At 41.4% G+C, this 25026-nt stretch overlaps 2 protein-coding genes across 7 annotated transcripts in view; one reads left to right on the top strand and one right to left on the bottom strand.

Moving 5' to 3' along the window:
• Positions 1-71: 71 nt before the first annotated feature.
• LOC135482901 (cellular retinoic acid-binding protein 2-like) lies at positions 72-3727 on the top strand. The gene is made up of 4 exons (XM_064763382.1): positions 72-881; positions 1544-1719; positions 2051-2167; positions 3162-3727. Exons 1-4 carry the CDS (start codon positions 803-805, stop codon positions 3222-3224), a joined length of 435 nt encoding a protein of 144 aa, XP_064619452.1. The 5' UTR covers positions 72-802; the 3' UTR covers positions 3225-3727.
• Positions 3728-3994: 267 nt separating this feature from the next.
• LOC135482897 (serine/arginine repetitive matrix protein 2-like) overlaps positions 3995-25026 on the bottom strand; it is a 32916-nt gene continuing 11884 nt past the window's right edge. For 3 of the 6 annotated variants that reach the window (XM_064763376.1, XM_064763375.1, XM_064763374.1), the window contains exons 2-6: positions 17444-18227; positions 14102-14209; positions 12268-12376; positions 10751-10856; positions 3995-8701 (exon numbers count right to left, since the gene is read on the bottom strand). In XM_064763376.1, the coding sequence (XP_064619446.1) occupies positions 5851-8701; positions 10751-10856; positions 12268-12376; positions 14102-14209; positions 17444-18190 (3921 nt within the window). In that variant the 5' untranslated portion in view covers positions 18191-18227 and the 3' untranslated portion in view covers positions 3995-5850. Of the gene's footprint in view, positions 8702-10750; positions 10857-12267; positions 12377-14101; positions 14210-17443; positions 18228-20556; positions 21010-21808; positions 21898-25026 lie in introns of those variants that run through there. The other 3 variants (XM_064763378.1, XM_064763379.1, XM_064763377.1) reach the window with 3 other exon arrangements.

Below are 25026 nucleotides of genomic sequence, written 5' to 3'. Positions count from 1 at the left end.
ATATGATTTTAAACTCTCATTTAGGGGCTATACCGTGATCCACTGAATCGGCGTGCATTAAAATGCATTTGATGAGTAGTGTGGGTATGGTTATTTTCCCGAATAAATATTTTGTATCAATATATTCGACAAATAGTGTAGTTACATGTAAGACTGATAGCAGGTCGAAGGAAGAACCTCCTTTCGAGAAACCATGGCAGTTATCGTCACTCCACCACAAGCATGTAACCAACTCCCGAAGGGTAAGTATGGCACTGAACGCGATTTCGACAGTCACGATCATGCCCCCCTCTCTTTAACACTATATATTTATTGTTGAACAGTATATCGTGATCGGTAGGCCTATTTGCAATAGCCCCCCCCCCCTTACATACTCATTGTAACATGAGAGATCACCAATGAAATTGTTGAAATAATTTGCTTTGTTTCAAGTGTGGATATGACTCTCGAGACCACGTTAAACAATAATAATTCGGTCAATAACATTTGAGAACTACGGTATGTTAACCATGCCAGACAGATACAACTTGGGATGTACTTCAGTATACCACCACTATACCAATCCCGTACCAGACAAATGATTTAATAGTTCACCCAAGGTAAATTACTCCTAGACGATTGCATTTTTTTAAACTGATTTATTGCAATATAGATGCAGTATGCAGAGCGTTTGCTAGCTAAGATAAATGTATTGATCAATCTGCATCAAAGCGGGATTGACGGAATTCTCGCGTCTCTCATAGCTTTTAGGCTACAGTTTGATATTCACGCTGTTTGCTGTATTGTGATACAATAAAGGAAGATGTCGAAACCCGAGGATCTCGTTGGAAAATGGAAACTTGACAGAAGTGAATGCTTTGAGGAATTTACTGAGGCAGTTGGTAAGTACTCGCCACCATCAATCGAATCATTCGTATTTTTGCGTCTATTGACTCTGCTTTGGCATAATTGAAGCTTATGGCATAGCCTAAACACTGAAAAGTACATGCTTATATATCTAGCGTGGAAGGACAAGCCACTCTAAACGCCCATTTAATTTTGAAAGTCAACCAGGCCTTGTCTGGGAAAAAGACCAATTATCGTCAATTGTGATGCGTTTCCCAATAAATTGATTGTTCTGTGATTATAACATTCAAACTGCATTCTACTTGTGTGAATATTGATATCGAGCAGTTAATTGTTTCATAAGCCTTCGTTGACAGTTTATCAAAATGCATAATGTCAACAAGGTGCACGGTTAGGAAGCAATGAGTTTTACCGGATCTATCAACAACCTCATTCACACAACAGCCTCATTCGCGGACAATTCTTTGCTCAACAACCTCATTCGAGGGCGATTTCTTCTACAACAACCTTTATTCGCGGACGATTCCTTGCTCAGCAACCTTATTCGCGGGCGATTCTTGCTCAGTAACCTTTATTCGCGGGTGATTCTTGCTCAGCAGCCTCATTCACAGAAGACCCCTTGCTCAACAACCTCATTTTCAGTCCATTCACTTCTTATCTACTGTACTGTTGCCTGCACTGTTTCATTAACTTTCAGGTATGAATTATGTTGCTCGTAAAGTTGCAGCCACGTCTAAACCCACGTGTGATATCAAGATAGAAGGGGATAAGTTCACATTAGACGTTCATGCCATCGTGTTCACGAAGACAGAGATAATATATACGCATGGGAATGAGTATGAAAGTAAAGCTATTGACGGAACAAAAATAAAGGTACATGTACATCATGTACCCCTTCCCATTCCAATTGGACAAACATGCTTGTCTGTCCTCATGCAAGTCGCTAAGTTCAAAAAACAATTTTTTAAACCAAAGGGACTTGTGTACTACCATTCCGTTCACATCGGAACCCAATAACCACATAAACCATCATACACTCGGTAATTATTGCAATGACAGTGTATACAACCACGGTTGATGTCCGTGATGATTGACAAAGAAAATTCATTTTTCGGTACCGCCTCGGTAAATGTTAAGGACTTCATCTTCAATATAGGATGGACGACCACAAGCCTAACTATGCACTTGACGTTCTGCTTTGCAGTGTGTGGGAAGGTGGGAAGAAGGCAAGATCATAATGGACTGTGAACCTGTCGACGCGTCATCAACGCTTCCAAAGCAGACGTATACGAGGGAAATTGTTGATGGGGAATTGTTAACGGTAACGAATTTACATTTTGCTTGTGATAGTAGTTGAAAGATCAAGAGACTTGTCGAATTTCTCATTATCGGCACTCAATTGGATTCGAGTCTAAGATGGGTTCCGGGGATAGGTTGTGCCCTGAAAGGCTACCTCTTCACCCAGTCCATCTAATTCTTGTTAGAGAACAACTGCTGTCTTTTGAGACACCCTGAATAGCTACCATTTCATCCGACCGGCTCACCTTTGATAAAGAACAAGCTGCTGACCTTTGAGATACCCTGCGTAGCTAGCACTTCAACCGGGCGGTACATATCATCTTTGTTAGAAATGCTGCCTTTTGGAATATCTACGACTTCATCCACTACATCTAATTCTTGCTAGAGAACAACCTACTGTCTTTCCGGACACCCTGAATACCAGCATTAGCAATTCAGAGTGCCCTAAAAGACATAAGGTTGTTCTGTCCCCATTACCGAAGACAGTAAATTGTTCTCATACAAGGATGAGACATTCTAGAAGAAGAGTCCCAATAAAAGAGTAGGTTCCGCAAATGTGCTGGATGAAGTGGCAGCTATTCAGGGTGTCTTAAAATACAGTGGGTTGTCCGCCAACAAGGACCAGATCTACTGGATGACGAGCTAGTTATTCAGCGTGTCCCAAATGACAGTACGTTGTTCTTTCTCCCAAAGGACCCCCGTCAGTAGGTTGTCTTCTAACAAGGACCAGCTCGAAGCAGGAGCTATTCCGGCTGCACCAAAATACAGCATGTTATTCTCCGACAAGCTTACAAGCTAGTTTAGAATATCCCGAAAGACAGTATGTGGTTCTCTCACAAATATAAGATGTATTCTGAATTCCATAGCAAGTCATTCGGGGTGTCTTTTAAAAGGCGGTTAATAGGTTGTTCTGTCCCAACAAAACAGTTGCTTGTTCTCAAGCATGAGCGAGATGCATTTGACGATCGGTGATATCCTTTCTTGATTAAATAAACATGAGTCACTTTGTATTGCAGACTGTCGTTGTCCACAGTGACCCTGAAATCGTTTGCCGAAGATACTTCAAGAAATGTGAATGATTCGGCTGCAACTCCGTAAGGGATTATCATGGCTGTACACATCCTGAGATCGATCGGGCTTTCCTTTACTCCTTCGTCACATTTAAAATATAAATGGCGGAGTATATTGAAAACAATTTGTGCCATGATGGGCTGTACACGAATTTCTGTCCTATTCTATGGCATCGTACCAGCGTCAACGACAGGTTTCGACACGTCTTTCCCGTTTGTTCTTCACTCATGTTCAGCACCTGGAGAACCAGGAAGCTTCTTGCCGGTAAATCGCTCGATTCTACTTCTTAGGGCTACACTTTCATCGCAATGGGAAACTTGAAGTTGCCTTTTTACGTCGCCCCTCCGACAGCCTTGGCAGTATCCGATACGAGTAGAATTGGCCTGGCAAATTCACTGAAGCATTTTGTTGCATCGTCTATATCTCATGCATTCTATTGATTTGTAATCAGCTGCCATTGCATATAAAGCCAGCATTTCAATTATCTTTATATTCACTTGGTGCGTGTGTCGTCGCTTACTAATCTAATAAAACTTTGTTCATTAAAAACATTTCCATTATTTATTCGTGTACGTAGTTCGCTTCCTCACCATCTCCGGCCGCGCTGCAGGTTTGCTGCGGACAACGCGCGTCCAACATGGGCGGAGGCAATACCGCCGCTGGAAGTTCAGTATGCTACGTAGTGGCGTGGTCATAGTCAGCCGGTGTTGTTCACCCTGAAGATATTTGCAGGCGACACTCCGAGTGTTTGTGAAATGATAAACGCAAGAAAGCCGAATTCCATACATCGAAATGCTTTATTATTCATAATAATGATTTTTAAATTATATCACAGCCAATCAAATGATTGTTATGCCTCATCGCATTGCGCGAGTAACTTAATGTACATGCCTGTGTTCTGATGTATAATTTGGGTCTACCTTCATGGTTATCAATGAATGAGACTTTCGAGTTCTTTTGTGAAACCATCTTTAAACAACACATATCAGCGAAAGGAATGCTGATCATCGTATTCGACAAGATTACCGGTTGGATGAACTACTGAGGCATTGTGTGGCCGCGCAAAAAGAAGTCTGAACAAAAGCTAAGTCCCAGAACGGAACTGGCGTTGGACATGAAATCTTAACATCTACAACACTGGATGAGGTAATGAATTTTCATGACGTCAGGATCACGTGATCACAAACGGACCATGGGAAATGCTTATGATGACGGAACACTCGGCACAACTCTACCAACTACTCAACCAAAGCATATATACAAAACTAGTATATCTAGCAACTTCCTAAGGTTGTGGCTCGACCCAAGACTCGGTACCAGAATGCAGAACTAGTATTTACACGATTCAAAACCAAACCAAACCACCTGCTTTGCAGAAACTGTCAAAAGTTCTTCTGATTTTTTTCGTTTTTGAGGCAAGGCGTTCGAAAGGACATACGAAACGTTTCAGCCAAAAAGTGTTGTTCAGGTATCAACTCAGTACGGTTTTAGGTCTACTAGACATTTCATTTAATAAAGGTCGGCTGATTTTTAGGCAAGAACACGCCTCAATATAAATGTATGCCACTGACCTTACACAAATGAAATGAGATTCTAGATGTCTCTCCCTGGTGAATGAATTACATATTATTGTTTCTAAATCCAACGAAAAATACAGATGAGACAATTAGATGAGAATGCCCATGCATCAATTAAACGGAACATGGTCGAAATAAGGGCGCTACACTGAATCGACCTATCCAATGCGATAATCCTAACGTTTTTTAACGACATTTCATTTCAATTTTGAAGCTTTTCACAGTTTTGTGTCACATGCATACCGAATTTAGAACTCCACGATTTAGCACAACAGTATTACCTTAGCTAAAACCTTCTCGTCTCCAAATAATCAACCGCGGCCTTCGGCTGGAAAAACTGCATATCACTCGCCGTCACAGCTTTGGCTATACGCAAAATTATTTGATACATGCATGTTGCAACTCGCACACATGACATCGAAGGAGTATAGATGTTCAAGGGTGAGAAGATTTTACACTAATGGAATAGACATTACAGAAGACGAGTGACTTTACGTTTACTAAAGCTATATTCGCCAGTTTTAGCATAACATGCTCTTTTTCTGCACTCCTTGTAACAATGCTAATGGTTCATATACAATGTTCCTACTCTGAGCAATACTATCGTTTGGAAGATACAGTAAATGCGTAACTTGAATAATATGTAATTGGTTTGCTGATGGTCCGCACATTAGAAAATGATGTTATCTGGATCTGGAAACGATTTAATTGGCCCCAAAGTATCTATTACTTCCCCCATATCTTTTCTAAACACGAACTCACAATAAGCCATTCATTATAACAACCTTGCCAACACGGAATCTGAAGCATATTGAAGGCACATCACATGTATGTTGACGCCAGTGGTTCAGACCTTTCCTTGAATTATTCGTGCAAGGTCAACACAGTGACATTGAGGATCTCGGACATTTAGAAACGCTGACCAAAAGAAGGAAACAAGTACATGTGTATATGGTAATATCTCAAATAAAGATTTCGTTGATTCAGGTCGCTTCGTGAAAACAGCAACGAACTGTCGTGGCTATCATTCGAGTTTGCAATTACATTGGCACACACCTCACACAAAATGAATAGCCGTCATAGCCTTGATGCCATCCGATTTCTTCTCTTTAGTTGGTGACGGCAATTTCTTGTTGACTATTGTTGACCGAGCGGTGATTAACGGGGACTGCATCCTTAATTTCAACACATCAGGGGCTGAAGGTCGATGCTTCCGGAAATACTCAGCGTTCTTTGTGATGGAACCGACCTCATCATCCTCAAATGAGTCTAAACTGATCTGAGATCCGCTCCGGCTGAAGTCGCTACACGTGGCCGACTTATGCATTGTCATTGGGCCAGGTATCTTTGTAGGCATACCGTCCCTATCGTCTTTCCTTGGCTTTGCAATGTTTTCCATGCTCCCGTATCGGAAAGGGTCCAAAGAGTCACTAAAATTTGCCAAACTATCAATAGAAGCGTAGAGATTTACATTAGAGTCCGTGCCAGAGGACTGTCGGTCACTGGAATCTACGCTACCGGTGCTGTTCAACCACTTGCGGGCGGACGACGGATCGGGTGTCCTTGATCGCACTTGTGGACGAGATCTTTCAGTGTCTGTTTTACGAGATCGAGTGAATGGATCCGGGGTCTGGCATCGCCGTTGTCGTGCTATCGGATCAGGAGTTTTTGATCGTGTGATGACAGGGTCTGGTGTCCTGCACCTTGCTGGAGCAGGGTCAGGGGTTTTTGATCTGGTCGTTCTGTCTGGTGTTACGCCCCTGCTTGGTGGCCTGCTCTGCTCCGTGCCTGGACCTCTGTCTTGTGTTCTCCCACGCTGTGATGCACTAGATCGATCAGGAGTTCTGCCGCGCTCACTAGCCACACTTTTCTCATGTGTCCTGCCACGCTCTGAGGCCTTGACCCTGTCTGGTGTCTGGCCCCTCTGTGGAGTGCTGGCATTAACCCTATCGGTTGTCCTACCTCTTTCTGGGGTCACGCCTCTTACTGGTGTTCTTCCACGTTCAGGAGTCTTACCCTTGTCAGGAGGACGGCCACGATCCGGCGTTCGTCCTCTTTCTGACGGTTTACCAGGCGTTTTCGATCGACCCTCTCGTTCTGGAGTCCTTCGACTCTCCTGGATTTTTGCCCGAATCCTCTGTTCAAGTTCCTTTTCAATATCATTACGAGTCTTTATCATTCGAGTTTCAGGATCATGCTCCTCTTCAGTAGGTTGTTGCTTTAAGTTATCCTCACTGCTCTCATTCTCTTTCTTACTAGTTTCACTGTAAGAGAATGGTGGCACAACTGCAGTGCTAGGATTATTCCCTGTTGGTGCTTTTTGCCGCGGTTCTAAAGGTTTAGAAGCCGTTTTAGAAAGTTTAGAATTTGAGATTTGGCACTGGGAGTTTACTACTGAAGAGGAGCGCAGTCCGTTTTTTGGCACCTCAGTATTATTTGTCACAGAATTTGTTGAAGCCCTTCGATGTTCAGATCTCAGGCTTCCAACAGGCAAAGACTGATTTAAAGAGTTCGTCCGATCTCTCTTTCTTTCACAATCTTTCTCTCGTTGGGCCTGTTTTTCTTTATATTTCTCAACGTCTGGTTTAATCTTGTCACGGATTCTTCGATCAAGTTCATCCTCAATGGCAGACTTCGCCTGCTCTGACTCCTTGTATTCCACGAAAAGTTTCTCCATTTCCAAATACAACTGTTCATTACCTCCGATATCCTCGATTTCATCATAATTTACACTTAACTTACCACAATCAATATTGTTCAAACTACCAGTCCGATGCCGAATATCTGAAGACTGGGATTCAGGGGTCTCACCTCGCCTGCTTGATCCCCGCGATATACCATTGGTAATACTATTACTGCGTAACTCTTTACCAGTTCTGAATGAGCCTGATCGCGATAACTTATTTTTGTCCTGTGAGGTCATGGGTTGAGCTCGGCGTTGTGTCACAGGTGTGCCAGGCTGTGATAATGCAGCACGATTATTCGTGGAAGGTTCTGAGATCTTACGGCGCTGAGGTTGAGGTGTTGTTGGTCTGCGTTCAATTTTTGTATGACGACTTTCTGGACCTGGAGTTGTGCATCGCCTACTCTCAGGCCCTGGAGTGGTACATCTCCTGCTCTCAGGCCCTGGAGTGGTACACCTCCTGCCCTCTGGCCCTGGAGTGGTGGAGCGTCTGGATTCTGGCCCTGGTGTGGTAGACCTCTTCGCAATCCTCGACTCCGGTACAGCCTCTGGCCCAGGAGTAACTGATCGTTCTCTGTGGAACATCTCCCTTGATGGGGTAGTGGGACGTCTCTGCATTCGCGTGGACATGTCTCCGCCACTGATTTTGCGTTGTCTAGGAGTCTCAGGACCAGGCGTAGTACTCCTTGGTTGATACCTGGAGAATTCTAATGATTTCGAAGTCGTTGGTGTATTAGCACGGCGTTCCCGTGTGTCTTTACGATCTAACTCACGAAGCCTACTCTGAAGCTGATCAGTCTTACTTTGCAAATTACTATAATTTTCACTTAATTCCGTTGTTGACCCAGACCTTTGTTTCCTAGTCATAGCAGGAGAGGAGTCTGCACTTACAGAAGATGGCGTAGATTTAGCGACAGTGTCCATAGACAGGCGCCTTCTTGCGGCGGGACCTGTTGGCACAGATGATTCTCGACTTGATCTATGCGGAATACCCAAGGACGGCGTCGGCGTAACACGACCGTTGCAGATTTGATCTGAAGATTTAGAACTGGTCGGTTTCCTAAAAGATGACGTTCGTCGTGGAGATTTAAAACCGTCAATGCTGTTTTCACGTTTTAGTGTTCCAGATCTGCTTCTAGGTGTTGATGATTCCGAATCATCAGAAAGGATATCTTCGGAACTTTGACTCAGCTTCCTGAGGCGAGTGGAAGAGACCTCCGGGTTTCTGAAGAGAGAAACGGAAAACAACATTTCAGATTTCCAGCTGAATATATCAAGTACACTTTGCGTAAATACAAGACAAAGAGTGTAAGATATCGAGAGGCTGAGTGTATTGAAAACCTCTAGTTACACGAGGTTTGGATCCTCAGACGTGACAACATGTAGCAACAAGCTGGATCCCGGGCCAGACAAGACAACATGTAGCAACTATGGCAACAGACGGTTCTCTCGCATAAGCACATACACTAACACCAGACGCCACGTCACTTACGGGATTGTCCCGAAGATAATTTACATTATTTTGATTGAGAGATCAAGCTAGCGCCTGCCACTGACAGATAAGATACCATACGCAGTACCACCGAAGTTGTCGGGTAAAATAAACATGGCGGAATATGCTACAGAGAGAATTATTGATAAGAGTATCCATGGTAACCGAAGCCGCTTGTTATACTAGGATAAATTATCTGTTGCGCATTCTATTTCTGTATGATTACTACTTTTTATTTTCAGTTCGTCTTAATTTCCCTGCATGAGTACATGTAATTGCTGATGTCCGCCATGAGCAAACTGCAGATATCACAATGATGAGGGGTGATATCAACATAAAATTGCACACTATTTTGGGGCTTACGAAGCGTTAGCGAAAATCTTGAACTACACATGTAGTGTACATTAGTCAGCTCTCTTCTCATTCATGGTACCAGCAATGCACTGCTGATGTAGTGTACATTAGTCAGCTCTCTTCTCATTCATGGTACCAGCAATGCACTGCTGATGTAGTGTACATTAGTCAGCTCTCTTCTCATTCATGGTACCAGCAATGCACTGCTGATGTAGTGTACATTAGTCAGCTCTCTTCTCATTCATGGTACCAGCAATGCACTGCTGATGGTTCACTGTCGTGATGTAACTCTACATCTATATCATAATACTATAAGGCGGCTCGCTAAAGTGCCATTTGGGGGTCGTGTTTCGTCTCGAAATTTTGCACGTTTGCAGGTGATATGTTATCCTGATGCAACGTCATGTTTATTTTCGGAAATTTACTTCAGCGGAGCAGTAATGAGGGATTTTTAATCGGACACGGTCAATTCTCCTTATCACTCACGGAAGCCAAGCCATTGCTGTTCAGTTATGCAGGGGATTAATGAATCACCTGCACTCCCTGTGGGGTGACTAACACTACCTGTTGAACGGCCGGCTGTAGGGGGATGATTGGAACAGCCTGTACACGTGTTGACCTGCTGAACCAAGGTTAATGTTATTTTCAATCCACGATTGTAGGTCACCTGATCTTCGAGATTTCGCGGGAAAGAAATTGTAAACAAACGCATGTGTGCAGTTCAAATGTAAACAAAAATGTATTTTGATACTTTTGGTTGCTGGACTTGGGTTTTCCCGCAGTAAGGAGCTGGGGTCAAATTGATGGTCTATCGTATATTGGTACTGTATTAGCCAGAGCTAGCCCTTGATTATGAAGGGATTTTCAAATTAAAGGTTACAATGGTATGTTAATGTGCTCACCACAGCTTTCAAAACTTGATGTATCTGAAGAGGCACTCTGAACTTGGCATGGCCTTATCAAGGAGCTGCTCACGGTGCTGAACTTCTAGCTTGCCTGTCGACTAAGTGCCTTGCCCGAGATCATGCTACATGTAGGAGGAGCACGCATTTTAAAGTTTTAGTAGTGATAGTGCAATTGGTCCGAGCCATTTGGAGGCCGACATGTGAAGGCCTATCTGGGTTCTCCTTCATCTCCGTATAAAAAGGGGCATATTGCTGACTAAGGAACGAGGTATATTCACATTGCCTCATCATCTCATTCGGACCAATTGATTTACTTTTATATGCACGCATACAGCACGCCACAGGGTCCGAGTCTGTGGACAAATGGTTGGTTTAATTTGTCTATTCGATATTGCTCCTTTGATATTGCATTATATTTTCATTGCAATTCAATCTATTCAAGGTATAGCCCATTTGAACCTGCCTGCGCCACGGGTACAATGCTAGTAGATGATATTCCGTAAATATTTTGATTTATTTTTACCTTGGCGATTCCTTGGGCTTGAATACGCTGAGAGACTGTGGCGGAGCGCTTCCTCTTCTTTTGTTGGAAAACTGAGGGGGAGTAGCTGTTGTTGTATTGGATTTACCTGAAGATATAAGAAAATTGAATTTGTTTTAAGAACGTACTGCATAAGAAAATAATGGGAATTCGACAAAGTTGGCAAATAATCGTCATATTGTTTTCTCGTCTGGGAACCGAATACATGATATATTATGCGCCAAGTTCCCCACTGGTCATAACAGTGATCTACATGTAAGATCAAAATGAATCACTGAATACAAATTCGAGAGATATTTGTCCAAATATATCACCATACGTATCACGTCTTTATACATACTTGGTACTTGGTATCACGTGTAAAAATTATAGCGGGATTTAAAGAATGTATAAGCTGTATGAAATCAAAGAATAGACCAGAGGAACGTATGTTATTGTAAGCCTACCGTACAGTATGATATTGTGTGCTTGCCATGAACCTTTGAATGGTCATGTTTAAATACCTCACTGAGTCAACAAGTGTGGCGATAATAGACAAATATTTTAGATCCCGAATATCATAAGTGTATTAATTTTATCAGACGTGTGATTTATAGGTAGTTTCTTAATCCAAAGTTTATCATCAAAATGCAATAAAAGGGAATGAATTGATTAAATCCAATTCACCTATTAGGTTATTTCAACGCTCACAAAACACCTACAGTTTTCATGAATGCTGAGTCAAAATCAAATATCTTGCTGAAGCAATTATACAGCATGACATTTAGAGCGTGGATTCGAAATTGAAAAAACTAAACCAGTGCGTCAACTGATCGCTTTGGAGTTAAAGGAGCGTGTGTATTATCGAACATTGATTTATCTTAAAATACATTCGATCTCACATGCATAATCAATAGTCTTGCAGTGTCAGTTGTTTGCGTCATCAATCACTCGAGAGATATTAAGTTGAGAACTGAGCTTCAATTAGGATACCACATTTAGCTAGGGGTTTTGGGGTGAATCGACCGCTGCACCCTCGCGGTGTCTGGTGAGACAACCAACAGCGACAGTGAGGTATCAATTTATATTCTCTAAAACTGCTCAAGCTCCGGGCTCAAAATAACATCGAAATGTGACTTTCACTGCTTTACCCAAGCGGTTATAGGTGAACTCTTAACTGCCAGCTTTTTCAAATACTATTCGATTCTCATAGCTGCCAGCTTAGGTGATAAAGGCAGGATGCATGCTAGCTAGATTCGTAAGGTTCATGTACCAGTATCTATCGAACATTCCCATCGGCCATAATATCAAAATCTCTCTCAGCCATGCGTCAGCTAGTGATAACTCAACATTCTCTATCAAAATGGGTGGGCTTCTTTATGTTTACCCGCCAAAGCAGTTCGTACGGCCATTAAGAAATACCTTTTCGATTGTTTTAGGACAGTTGATAATTAAGCTAAAGGTATGAAGAATTCGGTGCTTGTCTCATCGAATTTCCTTCCCTTCAGAATGATTCTTACCTACGATTCGTTGATTTTTACATTCCCTGCAAGGATCGTGTTTGTTGAGGTAGTTTCCGAATGTATCCCAGCCACCACCGACACGGACCATAACATGGTTGCGGAGAATCTGCAAAAGAGGATGGAGCAAAAGGTTCAAGTGTATTCTTAAATGGGTTTGCCACCATTAATTCAGTTTTTCGCAAATCCGTATCATTTTCCATTACCTATAAAATCACAAATCCTCACGGAATTCATAATCGAGAGAAAAAACAGACAATTGCGGTTTTCACAATCGTTTGCCACAGATTATATATCCAAAGGAGACCATTTCGTGCCAACTCCAGGACTTATTCGACCTGTTATTTGGCGTGCACATTTATAAGATATAAGGATTATCTCACTGTACAATAGTTCCACCATAAAGCTTGTTTTGGCAGGTTTTGTTTACATTAGAGTAATGTGCCATACTTAAGTTGTACTTGTCAAACTGAAAAAGCTAGCGGACCGAAAATGACATATGAGACCCGATATGTGACAATTATTTTGCTATTTGATCAAAAGGCAAAGCAGTTTGATGTTCGCATAAAACGGATATCAAATTTTGTTCTATTCTTTACCATCTTTGATCGTTGCGCCAAAGATTGAGCAACAACAAGGGACTTTTGTGATGACCACCAAATGGGGAATGGTATAACGTCTACATGTGAAAATGTACTACGATATTCACATCAAGTTGTACGTTTGCGCTGATACTTGCTCCGCGATAGGTGTCAATGCATTCCTCAGCTTCCGCATGAATTTCGAAACTTACCACTGGATACTACACACGTTGCGATTCCAAATATCGTCGTTGGAACATGGGTGTAATCCAACTAGCCTTTGAGTTTCTATCTCGTATACATACTATAGTTGAACAGAACTTTCTGGATCGAACGATTTCTTGTGTTCACCTCCGCAAAATTATACCCACCGAAAAATATTATTCTGCTCTCGCGAGTGCACGATAAGTAAATGACCAGTAGGTCTGTGCAGACAAAATATTAGAACAGAGTAGGCTTAGGGATATTTACGTACAAGTACTTTTCGCGGCCTTTCTTTTCCGGTAAGTATATGACCTGCTCCAACCTGCTTTATACGGTATCAATGGTGTATGAATGTATAGACAGAAAATAAAGCTAATATATATCTTACAATATATGATCTATTTGTCGAATACGGATTTCCTCGTGCTCACTTTCAATAGGTTTAGAGATTATCTTACATTGAAATGCACTGATTTTCTACACAAAGAAATATGAATAGAAATTTTATTACTCATTGAAAATCTTCTTTTTTTTTAGCCTTGACACCAAATGGCGGTAATCGCGCAATTATAGCATAGTACTATGGAGGATACATGTGGTAACATTGTATCGCTTAATTTTTTAAGTCAATGAAATATCATTAAATTCCCTAGCGAAGCCAGTGCCGAACTTACGCCCTCTGTTTATACGTTCTAGGATATCCATTTATACCTATTGGCTAAGCTATACCAATGTATGGCGATGTTAGTTTTTCGAAGCGGCCATTCGAAATAATCGCATACGCTGTCACAACTTCAAAACAACGACACTCCGATAAATCAGATGAGGTTTGAGATACATGTGATAACGCTGTATAGAGCTCAGATGAGGCGGCTTGATTTAATCTTGGAGAACTTTTCTTACCATTCTGGTTGATATCCACGGACATTTCAGGCTGTTTGTCGCGATCGGGACGCGTATACGATACGGGCGAACATTTACATGTAGAAGCACGGCACTTTTGAACACCACACGGCAGCCAGCTTTGAACGGGTACCTGAAATACTCACCCTGACAAATATCAGCGTCTCTTTCTCTCCCACCATGTACTTGCCTTCACCGAGACGGACGACGGGAAACTGGATGTGGCACGTACACTGGCTGACCAAATCGCGCACCTGAAAGAACGATGAATCTGCTGTTTAACAGGATCATTTTACAATCAAGTATGTGATTGAAAATTTGGTGTGAGTTATCTATCATCTTGCCCAACTAATCCAAGCGTTCCACCTTAACAATTGATACGAGAATGAGAACGATCTCTTTCGCGTTGTCTTGTTAACTGCTCAGCTCATCTGGCAAACTTTCGAAAACATTATCAAAGTTACCTACATGTAGTTATTACCTATGATATTTTTCCTCATCAAAGCCCAAGCTAAGTAAAGGCCAGTGAGGCATTTTGGTAACCTGCGGCGTGGTATTCGAGCGATTCCGTAATATTGCTCATTAACGATGGTTGTTACTGATTATGCTATTGATTGAGGTAACTATTTGCAAATAAATTATTAGTCCGTTCATACATGTTGTTAGTTGTCTCTCTTATCGTGCCATTCCTGATTTTACTCATTTATAAGCGTACCAGTAGATGTCTCTACAGCGTATCCTTCGTTGGCCTTTTTGTCGTACGAAAATCAAAGTCATTCCGTATGCGAGTCAATGTTCACATTTGGACGGTAGGGGAGACGGACCGTCCAATAAATAAATTAATTTTTGGGACGAGCCTGAGAGGGCTGATTATCATTAAAGCACGTAGTAAGGAAAGTGTAACACAATTGCTTGAGCTGAATTTCGCAGCGATTGTTAGGGATTGTGCAACTGTCCTTGAGGCAATATATACCTCTGTCATTGACGACCCCATCAGATGTAGCTTTGTGTACCAACACACTATAAAATGTGCATTCAACATCATTCAAAATGTTCTCAGTGCATTGAGTAAGCTGAGCTTTCCACTCTAATATTGAGGACCATTTGATACAGAATGACTCACTGGTATAAAAAAGTACCTTATGTTGAACTCCGCTTGGCTGTACAACCAAAACAGAAACATGAATCCGTGGAGTCTGATAATAGATCAGAAGCATACTGCACATGATATGCTAACATCAATCTGATGCGAACACATCTGGTTAGCCATCTTGTAGCTTTCCCATAGGAGTACCGGGTGTCCCAGAAAAACGACTCTGGTTTGAAGATTATATCTATTTCATAGTATAACTTCAAGGAAGATATCTCTCTGTTATTGTTCTGTACGTAATAACATTACTTGCAGTTGCCGTCTGGCTAACCACCTGCAGGTTCGGACAAGTTAACCAATTATTCATATTGCGACCAAATCAAATACACGTTTGATTGGTATTAATGGCGTGCAGGTATTCTTTACGATAATGGGCACATTACAGGAATATTTAATGTCGTAAATGCGCTTAGAACAATCAAATCGAGGAGAAAGTGCCACTGGCATATATTTTGGTGTACCAATGCCACTGAAATTTGGCAATCAATCATGGGTGGTACTCTCGCTACCGACAAGGAAGCAGCAAATGCAGTATGAGCTTCGTGGCATTTTCACTCTCAGTCAGCAGCAATTGCAAAAAGAGCCAAGATGATGTGCAAGCGAGAAGGAATCTACCAGATAAGCAGTGTATCCTTCAATCACGTATTGAAAAGCAATCAACACGTACTGGGGGATTATCAATACTTATTGATTGTTGATAAGGTAGGGCCAAGGTGTGAGATGTAAGGTCAGCGTATCAGACAGGGTGAATATGTATACTATGGTGTTTATCTTTCCCTGGACCTCACTGAGTCAATGTCTAGAATTGAACATACTATGATATTGCTTCTGCCAATCATTGGTCGTCACCGGTCTAGGTAGAATAAGAACCCTCTCCGACCAAGATGCTCGGATCTCATGTAAAACTTGTATTTTCTATTCGTTCATCAGTGGTCAACTGGAAATGTCTAGAGTTTTTGTTTTCATATCAAGGATACTGGGTAAGTGCATGGCAAAAGTTGCAAATCTCAGCCGGCATCTTTAGGAAAACTAAGGAGAATCAGAATAGGTTCTATTCCGATGTCAATAGAACACCAATAGACTCCCCTCCGATTCCTCTAAGAAGCAAAAACCAACATGAGTGACATTGCCAGCCGTTACTCTGGAAACGGTTCACCTAGGCAACATGATTTGGTAATCTAGTTTCCCGATAATCTGTTGCTCCAAGGCACGTTGGTCGAACGATTTCGGAGCTATTTGCGAGTTAATCGGTTGACAATATTGGCAAGGACCTGATGCTACTGACTTCTTACCAAAGATACAGCATGATGTCGGTATTGGCAGTGCTCGTCGACCAGTAGCTAGATAATCGGTTGAATAGGCATGGCGCTGACGCTTGTGACTTCATGTCAAATATTATTGGCAAGACAGCTGATTTCTACGTCTGGGTATAATGAGAAGCATGAAGGCGGAAAGCGTCGAGTAGAATGACTTGTTGTGAACTAGTTCGCCGCGGAAGCAGCATTGCTTTCAATTTTGAACCACAAAATTATGCTTGCGTTGATGTGAGTAAAAATGTACCCTGTATTGTCAAGGTCGCAATTCAACACTTGGGAGTTTGCAGTCCCAGTCTATAAGAGACACTTGCGCTAAAAATCCGCTCTACAGACGCCAGAACATCACTCATCACTCCGACTGCCAGCATCCCATTACATAAGATAGAGTGTTACATGACATATTCATATACCGTATCAGAACGACTGAAAAAGCTGAATGAAATCGGAGCTCATCCTACATCAAATATCCATTCATTTTATAGGAATGGGAGGACGGGAGGGGTTTACGCTGATGAAAACAAATGTAACACTGTCGCGTGGGGAAAAGAGCGTGCAATACGTGTCGAGAGTAGTTCGTGAACAGATGTAGCCAACAGATGCTCTATACGCCAATAATGCAACTAAATCATTATTATATAATTCAATTAGCATTTTCATTCATTATCAGGACCGTATGACATTGTATGATATATTGATGATTTCGTTTACATAGCAGCGACAAACTAATGAACCAGAGACTGCCCATAAAATATTTCATTTGATTTAGCCGGGTCGTGTTTCACATTAAGGTCGGAGACGGACAGTTTTTTTTTACAAATCAGCTCTTGTGGAATCAGTCCTTTATAAGTCTAAATGATCATCGATTTGCTACTCGCATCTCAGTCGACGTTTTAAAAGTTGAATTAATGGAGGTGCGGCGGAACTTTAGAGGCTGACAGCGGACCTAAAGAGCCAAGACTATCAATGACAATGTATTGTCATCGGACACATAAGCATCATAAAAGTACCTACAAACCACTTACCATTTCATCCAGAGACCTCATATCACAGGTTTTCTTTTGTACATATACTTCAGGTTCCTTTGGCTTCATGGGTGGCGGGGGTGGTGGAGGTTCGCCCCGAATCTCAGCGTCAATCTCCTGTTCGAGCTGAATCAGACATGGAACCAGCATACCGAATTTGGACCCCTGCCTGGCAACCTCCAACAAACAAAGTACTACACTCTTTTCATTTTTCCTTGACACCAGGTCCTCTGTTTCAAACAAAAGAACATCGGGTATTCCAAGCGCTCGACACCAGGCAATAAAGTTTGCTATATTATCCCTCGCCAGGAAAGTCCCAGGTTTGGCGATCTTTTTATAAACTGGACCCTTGTCCGGGATTTTCATCTTTTTTCTGAGATCACTGTTACGAGATAATAATCCCCCTTGGCCGAAGTCATCATACATGCGATCTAGAGATTCTTCGCCACTCTCATCTCTGTATTCCTCCGCCATGTCTTGCACGTGTGCCGCATGCTCGCAAAGTAGTACCCCTGTGTCCAAACTCTTGAAGAACGTGTCAACAGTGATCTCCAAATTGTACAAACAATTCAGCCATTCTGCTAAATCCTCTTTCATGGCGTAGAGGTAATCCTCTGTGTTGCGGAATGTCTGTACCGACTTGTGTTCTGGAATGTATGCAGTGCCCGGACCCGTGCTGGTCGGGCTACATGACCCGATCCCGCTGTCAAGGTCACTGCACACACTCGACGTGTCCGCCATCTTCATTCGGCGTGATGACGTCTCTTCCTAAATTACTTCACATCTGGAATGACAGAAGACAAAACTATGGATTAGAGACAGCAGTTAAGAGCAGCAAAAAACTTCTCGTCTCTAGTAACAAATGTTATTTGAAAAAGAGCTTCAACATGATAGACCTGTCGGAGACACCTTTTCTAATCCCAAATAGTTGAACATTGCCAACCGATGAGACTGCGGTCAATTCCGTCGTACGCAAAGGATAAAATAAACTATAGAATTCTACAGAACTAAGGGATGAAACCTGAAAAAACTGTAATAGACTGTCTCTAAAAACGGAAACTCACAGCTTGAGTTCTGGCGTTTGACATCTCAATAGGAGAACCAAAAACGTATCAGGAAATCAATGAATTTCACTTCGACACATTATTGCCATATCGTAAATCTGTCAGACTGACCGAACACTTACATCGGCAATGACAATTTACATAATGAATGATAAATATTTGAACTGTTGAAGTATTTGTCAAATGTTCATCACTGTCATCTCATTGAACAAAGGCACTTCAACAATAAGAGTGTCATTTCCTGTATCAACCAATGTTTTACAGAAGGATTTAATAAGTTTTCATAGAGTTTGGCCAAGTTCATCACCTGTCATGAGGTCCTGTACAGATGGTACGAAGCACTACATGCAACTTTTCGGTCACAGAATATGATGCGAATACATGTAGTCGGGTGACAGAATTGAATCATGGATATCCCATATAACTTTTTAACGGTTTATAGAAGTGTCTACAGTACCAAACTCAAATTATTTCTAACCATACGAATATTATTCCATGCACTTAGAAGATTAATGATGTCTTTGAAGCACCGTCCACTTCATTTAACATTAATTTAAGGAGAGTATTGAGGTGATACAAAGAACGGAAAAGATATGTATACGGTGAATCGATTTGCTCGAAGCGGTCTTTTATTTGTCGAGATTTATCATGTTTTAATTTGGAGTTGTAAGACTTATGATATCTTCAGAAACACCGACAAGGGATGGGCTATGAACCTTTTCCAATACTTTACTGTGCCTTATATGGGAAAGAATTTAAACCACATGGACCTTTATAGCCACTTTATTATCAATGTTGGGGCCTTTCGATGTTTAAATAAGAATGGTCGTTCACCAATCAGTCAAAATTGTCCAGGTAAACAAACTTAAAGCTTCGAAACTATACAGTCACGCTACTTTCATTTTTATATGACAAAGAAAAGTTGAGGCGCGATTCTATCATTGAGACACACACGGCATGTTGAGAGACCCCAAAATAAAACATATTTCAAAACAACTTAAAAACTCATAAAAACTTATGCATGTATAAAGAACACTTTCAAAATTGAGGCCAAAAGCTATTTGAATGTGCGCCCTTTTAGAGCGATAGCCCATTCGAATTCAAATATTTAAAGTGTCGCAATTTGTTTTTCATTGTACATTTGCACAGTATGTGGCGGGATAGCCTGAAATGTATGGTCTTGCCTTACTTTGGTAAACATTGCTTTATCACGAATAGACATATTGATAGATAGCACTATGCACAACAATATACACTTAACAACTCACGATGTTAGCTTGACGAAGCTATATGATATATGGTGTTGTCGTCAGCCAAAAATATCATGGTTATTTTATTGCACTGATTGCTGACCTGATTGGCCAGGTTGAACTCCTATAATATGATGGAACGTACTGCAAACATACCTACATTCTGCAGTACATGCAGTTAACCAACAGGCATACATAACATAACGTGCGTACATGTATATCATGTACACAATATTGCACTGAACCCCGTCATCATCCATCCGACATACATATACTATAGTACTTCCTTCTGGGAAGGAAATGAACCTTCAGATATGCAATAATCTAATTAGTTATTCATTGATTCACAAATTATTATTCAAAACATCTGATCCATAAAAAAACTAGAGTGCATAAAACAGGCTTAATGACGACCTACGTTGACATGTAATTTTTTGCACCTGAAACAAGATTCTTCATCAACGATAGTTGAACGCTAGCTCAGGAGGAGCCAATACTGACATGGCGATTTTGATAGTGATGGAGACGCCTATACATTGCCACAAAACGTATTACGCCTTACGTTTTTGATTGCCAATATAGTAAGGAATGCGTTTGGGAATGATGCGGCTACATTTAGGTTTGACCAAATTTTCTGGAATGTAGGTATAAGGTTAGCATCACATTGACCGTGCCTAAGCTATGGGCAGGCGCCGAGGGTACGGGTCTTCACAAGGGCAAGTGGGGTAAGAGGGTCAGTGGGTCGTCTGAAGTGATTTGTTGACAGAAGTCCGTTTATACCGTCGAATTATCAACTTACCAACACATTTTTAACCAAATTTTTCGAAGACTTTACTTGTATATTGGGCAAATCACCTTTACAAGTTAATTCCTGATTGACCTTCCGCAGTCCCAGGTGACAGCAATGGATTTCCAAAGAACTAGACATGTCCAAAAGACCTATCATTATATCCTTGAGCGAGTCTCAGTCTTAGGTAGGGGTAAATCTGTATTATCCTACAATGTGTGTACATCTTATGATGAGTTGAGTAAATCCACGTGAAAAAAACAAGACTGGTCATTGAAGAAACGGACTATTTGGTCGATTCCAATCACACGACTGCCTCTTACAATCTCAGAATGTATATGGAATATGAGAGATTTTAGATGCGGAAGACACTGGTCATACCCTATCTCAGAGAACTGGCACAAAACTTGTCCGAGAGAGTTAGAACTGCTCCACCACTATAGTCAGATGTAAATGGGAAAAACGCCAAAGGTACCTGGCTTGAGAGAGGTTTAAATGCTAAAATCAGTGAAACAAATCTCCTAAAACGTGTTGTCTCGTCTGACAGACAAGATCCGTCAAGTGCCCCCTCACGTCCGCATGACATCGTTCAAATGTGGAAACCTTTAGTCTCTGGGTGAATGGCGATCACAATGACGAGCACGTATGACTAAGTTAACTGCTCAAGAACCTCTTGAGGATAATTTTCAAATTACATTGATTGTACGCCATTCTTCACATTGAAAAACACGAGATAACCATTTTGAAACGATCAATGAAGTCGATCATGTCAGCTTTTATAGTTGTGACAAACAGGACGTCCTACTGGAGAAAATCTCAGTTGTCTTGCTGGTCAGAGGTGTCAGACGGTGTCGTCTCAGTGTTACGATTTGTCATTGAGCCTCGTCCGGAGGAGTCACATCACATTCGAAAGAGTGGTGACGATGGTCGATGACGATGGCTTCTATCAGCATTTGGTGACGATAGTCACTATCAACATGTGGTGACGATGGTCACTGTCAACATGTGGTGACGCTGGATAGCTTCTATCAAGATACGTTGGCCGCGATGACGACTGCCACTCTGAACATGCGGTGGAAGTACCTTGTGCCTGGCCTAGTATCTGCCTGCGGCCACATACAGTCGGCTTTTGTAGCGGCAAAGGATGAAACGTTGGCGCAGGTGACAGCATTATTTGCATAAACAGTCTGGCCAATTGTTCCCAAACTTTGATAACCATCAAATGTGAAACTTTTAAGCAACCCAAAGAGAAATAGATTCTTACCTTGGATGTGTTTGATGTACTGAAACTCCAAACTTGGTGAAACGAAGCACATGGCAGTACCGGTGCATTGGCCTATTACATCTCGTAGCCACGACAAGCTGTATGTAGGTTACGTACAGAGTGCCACTAACCAATGTATTCAAAAACAACATGGTCTAATTATCTCTAATAAACGTAGTGAAAATAACCCACTTTTTCATACTGGTATATCACATTTCGTATTTAACGGCCAAACAAGTTGTGTAGCCAATGTCATTCATAATACTTATTACTATGATGGGTCAATTAATGATAATTACGCGTCATGTAGAAGATGCGGGGCTGGATGTCATCTGTTAGACTTTGACACAATAAACGACATGTTGATTTTTAAAAGAGCCAATCAGATGTGCTCTGAATTAGATGATTTAGCACCGAACAAGTCTCGATCAGAACTAATGGGGCAAAGAATCTATACATTCATGATCTACGATCCAAAACATGATGCAAATGTACAATGTATGTTGGTTGGGAGGAAGACGAACAGTGAATTGAGGAAAATATAAATAGCTTTCTGCAACATCATTTTACCGTGGAAGCTGAAGAAGAAAAATGGATGTGGTAGAAGTGAGAATGCTATACATTACCAAGGAGTGGAAGAATGACCAGTACTTGACACTAGGAATGCATTACGTGGATCATTATGAATTTGGTGTTAATGTTAATCCCATGAGATATGGGATATGGATATCAAAGTGTAAGCCATAAATATTCGTTTCAAAATAGCAGGACATGTCTGCTTCGTGTCCTTGGTTAAGTAACTATCCAAGGACATAAACATCTTGACCCTCAAACGCCGACTCGGATTCCGTTACACTAATGAGGGGAGGTAACGGACCGATGGACTCTGATGGTTCAGAATCGGACATAAAATGACTCGGAAGGTTTTCAGCCTTTCGGTGTCTACAACTAGTAGTGAGATCATTGGTATCCAATGCAGGGCCGTAGCTATATTGAGGGACAAATGGATGCAAGTTCGGGGTAAGCGCAGGGTCGCACTACATCGTAAGGAAATTGCTTTCATATCAACTGAGCGCCACGCTGTCCTTGCGTGTCCTTACACATGTATCATAGCACATTCCTGTATCGTATCATATATACATCTATTCTAGTTAGCGCTGTTGTATACCAAGTATCACAGAGAACAATCTAACCTCACTATTGATTTTCCAACAGTGTAGGATAGCCGAGTTCATTAACCATCCGATTGTGAACACAGCTAACAACCCAACAACTAAATCGGATTCGCCCAGTGGTAAACAAAATCAAGGAATCAAATTCATCTCTAAGGTGATACGGTTTCCATGGTGACCGACATAGATGGTACATTAGGAAGCTGTATATATTGAGTATTAATGGGGTATGACCCGGTCTGAGTAGATTACATCAGTGACAAGGAGATAACCGCCTGTTGGCGACGGTCATGAAAGTATCCCAAACAGGGGCAGCATTTTTGGCGTTGATCGACTTCACTGTAGGAATGGTAGATGAAAAGTCACACATCATTCCTATCCCACAAAAAGACAGACACGCCAATGTTTTTTTGAGCGATAACCAATCATGCAACTACAGAGATTTGAGCGGTGGTATACATTATGACTAACTCGTGACCCGGAGACAGCCGGCTTGGTGAACTTTTCATCATTGCAGTTTAGAAATCAAAGAATGACATAAGACCAACTAAAACGAGGGCAGAGATGAACAAAGATACTCACAAACCTGTCCAAACTTTCTAAGAGTAGCTCCGTTCTGTTTGTGGGAAAGCGAAGACGACATTTCACAATAACACCTTTAGGCATATAATCCCGCAAAGCTGTAAACATGGGTGGGTAAACCAAGGGTTCCAAAGTACAGCATAATACTTATATATTCCACTAATTTTAAGATCTGTAGAAAAGCTCTTATTAGATCCCTCAGCTCATTATAATCTGAAAATGGCGGCATTATTTTATGTCAAAATACCCCTAGGCTATCAATGCAAGTATTATCTTTATTATTATTCGTTTTGAACTTTCTCAATTCTTCACAGCAAGGTTAAAACCAACAGATTTACGCTCTCGTTGAGACGTATAACATAACTTTTAAAGTCATTATCGAAACGATTTGAGCACTAATACGTTAATGCTTGCCGATATACTTAATAGAAATTATGTTGATTTAACATAATATCGAACTGATTACTGTTTTTCTTCTAATGTGTTTTGAGTAATCGCCCATGTTGGTTGACCGAGTTCAGGCCGTGGGACAAATACAGGCAAAAGCTTCCTTCGAGGACAACTTCTCTCAGAGACCTGAATTGCCCATAGGCCTACTTTATATAATACGGAAATATGCATTAAGAATCTGTTATAATCCAATAGAATTCCTATAAATCAAAAATTGTGAAATAAAGTGAAATAAAAATGACAGGTCTAGTTCAAGTTATGTTATTTATGGGCCAAGTCAAGTGGAATATCTTCAGCTTTCGTAACTACAGGAATTTTAAGCCAAGTACCTAAATAATTGACAGTACACCGTACTGACCAGTTCGAAACACCAAAGTCCAATAATCAGTCGGGTGATGTCATCCTAGTATTAGACAGTCGCTCCGACGTGGAAATTGAAATACTCGGCAACAGCCTCCCAGATCGAGATTCTTAATACTGGTAGTCCTCCTGGTATAAGAAGACCATTCAACAACCTAATTACCTTGCAATGGGTCCTTTTATGCCAGAATAAGCTATCCTTGATCTAATACCTGTCCATTATTCGTCCCTTTTCGCAACGAGGTCGTGCATGAAAAAAGGGGCGACGAAGACGACAACAACAACAACTCTGATATAAAGATACGAAAGACATGTCTCTTGTATCGTTTCTCTATCAAAGAGGAAGCGATTTATCTGGTTACGTCGCGAATGATCATCGAACATGAGCCAATTATTTGTGAATTTATCAGTTTGAGCAAATGTATCGAGCTTGAGATAAAAGAACATCAATTCTGAGACAGATAGGAGATGATGTTAACAGTATCAGGAGATATGAGAATGGTATATTCTTACTGAGAAGAAGGTATGACATGAGACGACTACATTTCTTCATACTGGTACACAGTGCGTATAATATCCACGATGCCAAAGTTCCAGTCACTACGCTTGTCTTCACTAGTTTGAAACCGGGTTGGGTCATTCTGAACCATTAGA

The sequence above is a fragment of the Lineus longissimus genome, chromosome 2 (assembly GCF_910592395.1).
Source record: "Lineus longissimus chromosome 2, tnLinLong1.2, whole genome shotgun sequence".
NCBI classification, from domain to species: domain Eukaryota; kingdom Metazoa; phylum Nemertea; class Pilidiophora; order Heteronemertea; family Lineidae; genus Lineus; species Lineus longissimus.
Note: the sequence above shows the minus strand (reverse complement) of the source record. Positions and strands in the feature narration are given on the sequence as shown.

Coding starts and splice junctions, on each gene's coding strand:
- LOC135482901 (XM_064763382.1), top strand. CDS start 803: ATGTCGAAACCCGAGGATCTCGTTGGAAAATGGAAACTTGACAGAAGT. Junction 882..1,543: donor GGAATTTACTGAGGCAGTTG/GTAAGTACTCGC, acceptor ATTAACTTTCAG/GTATGAATTATGTTGCTCGT. Junction 1,720..2,050: donor TTGACGGAACAAAAATAAAG/GTACATGTACAT, acceptor TCTGCTTTGCAG/TGTGTGGGAAGGTGGGAAGA.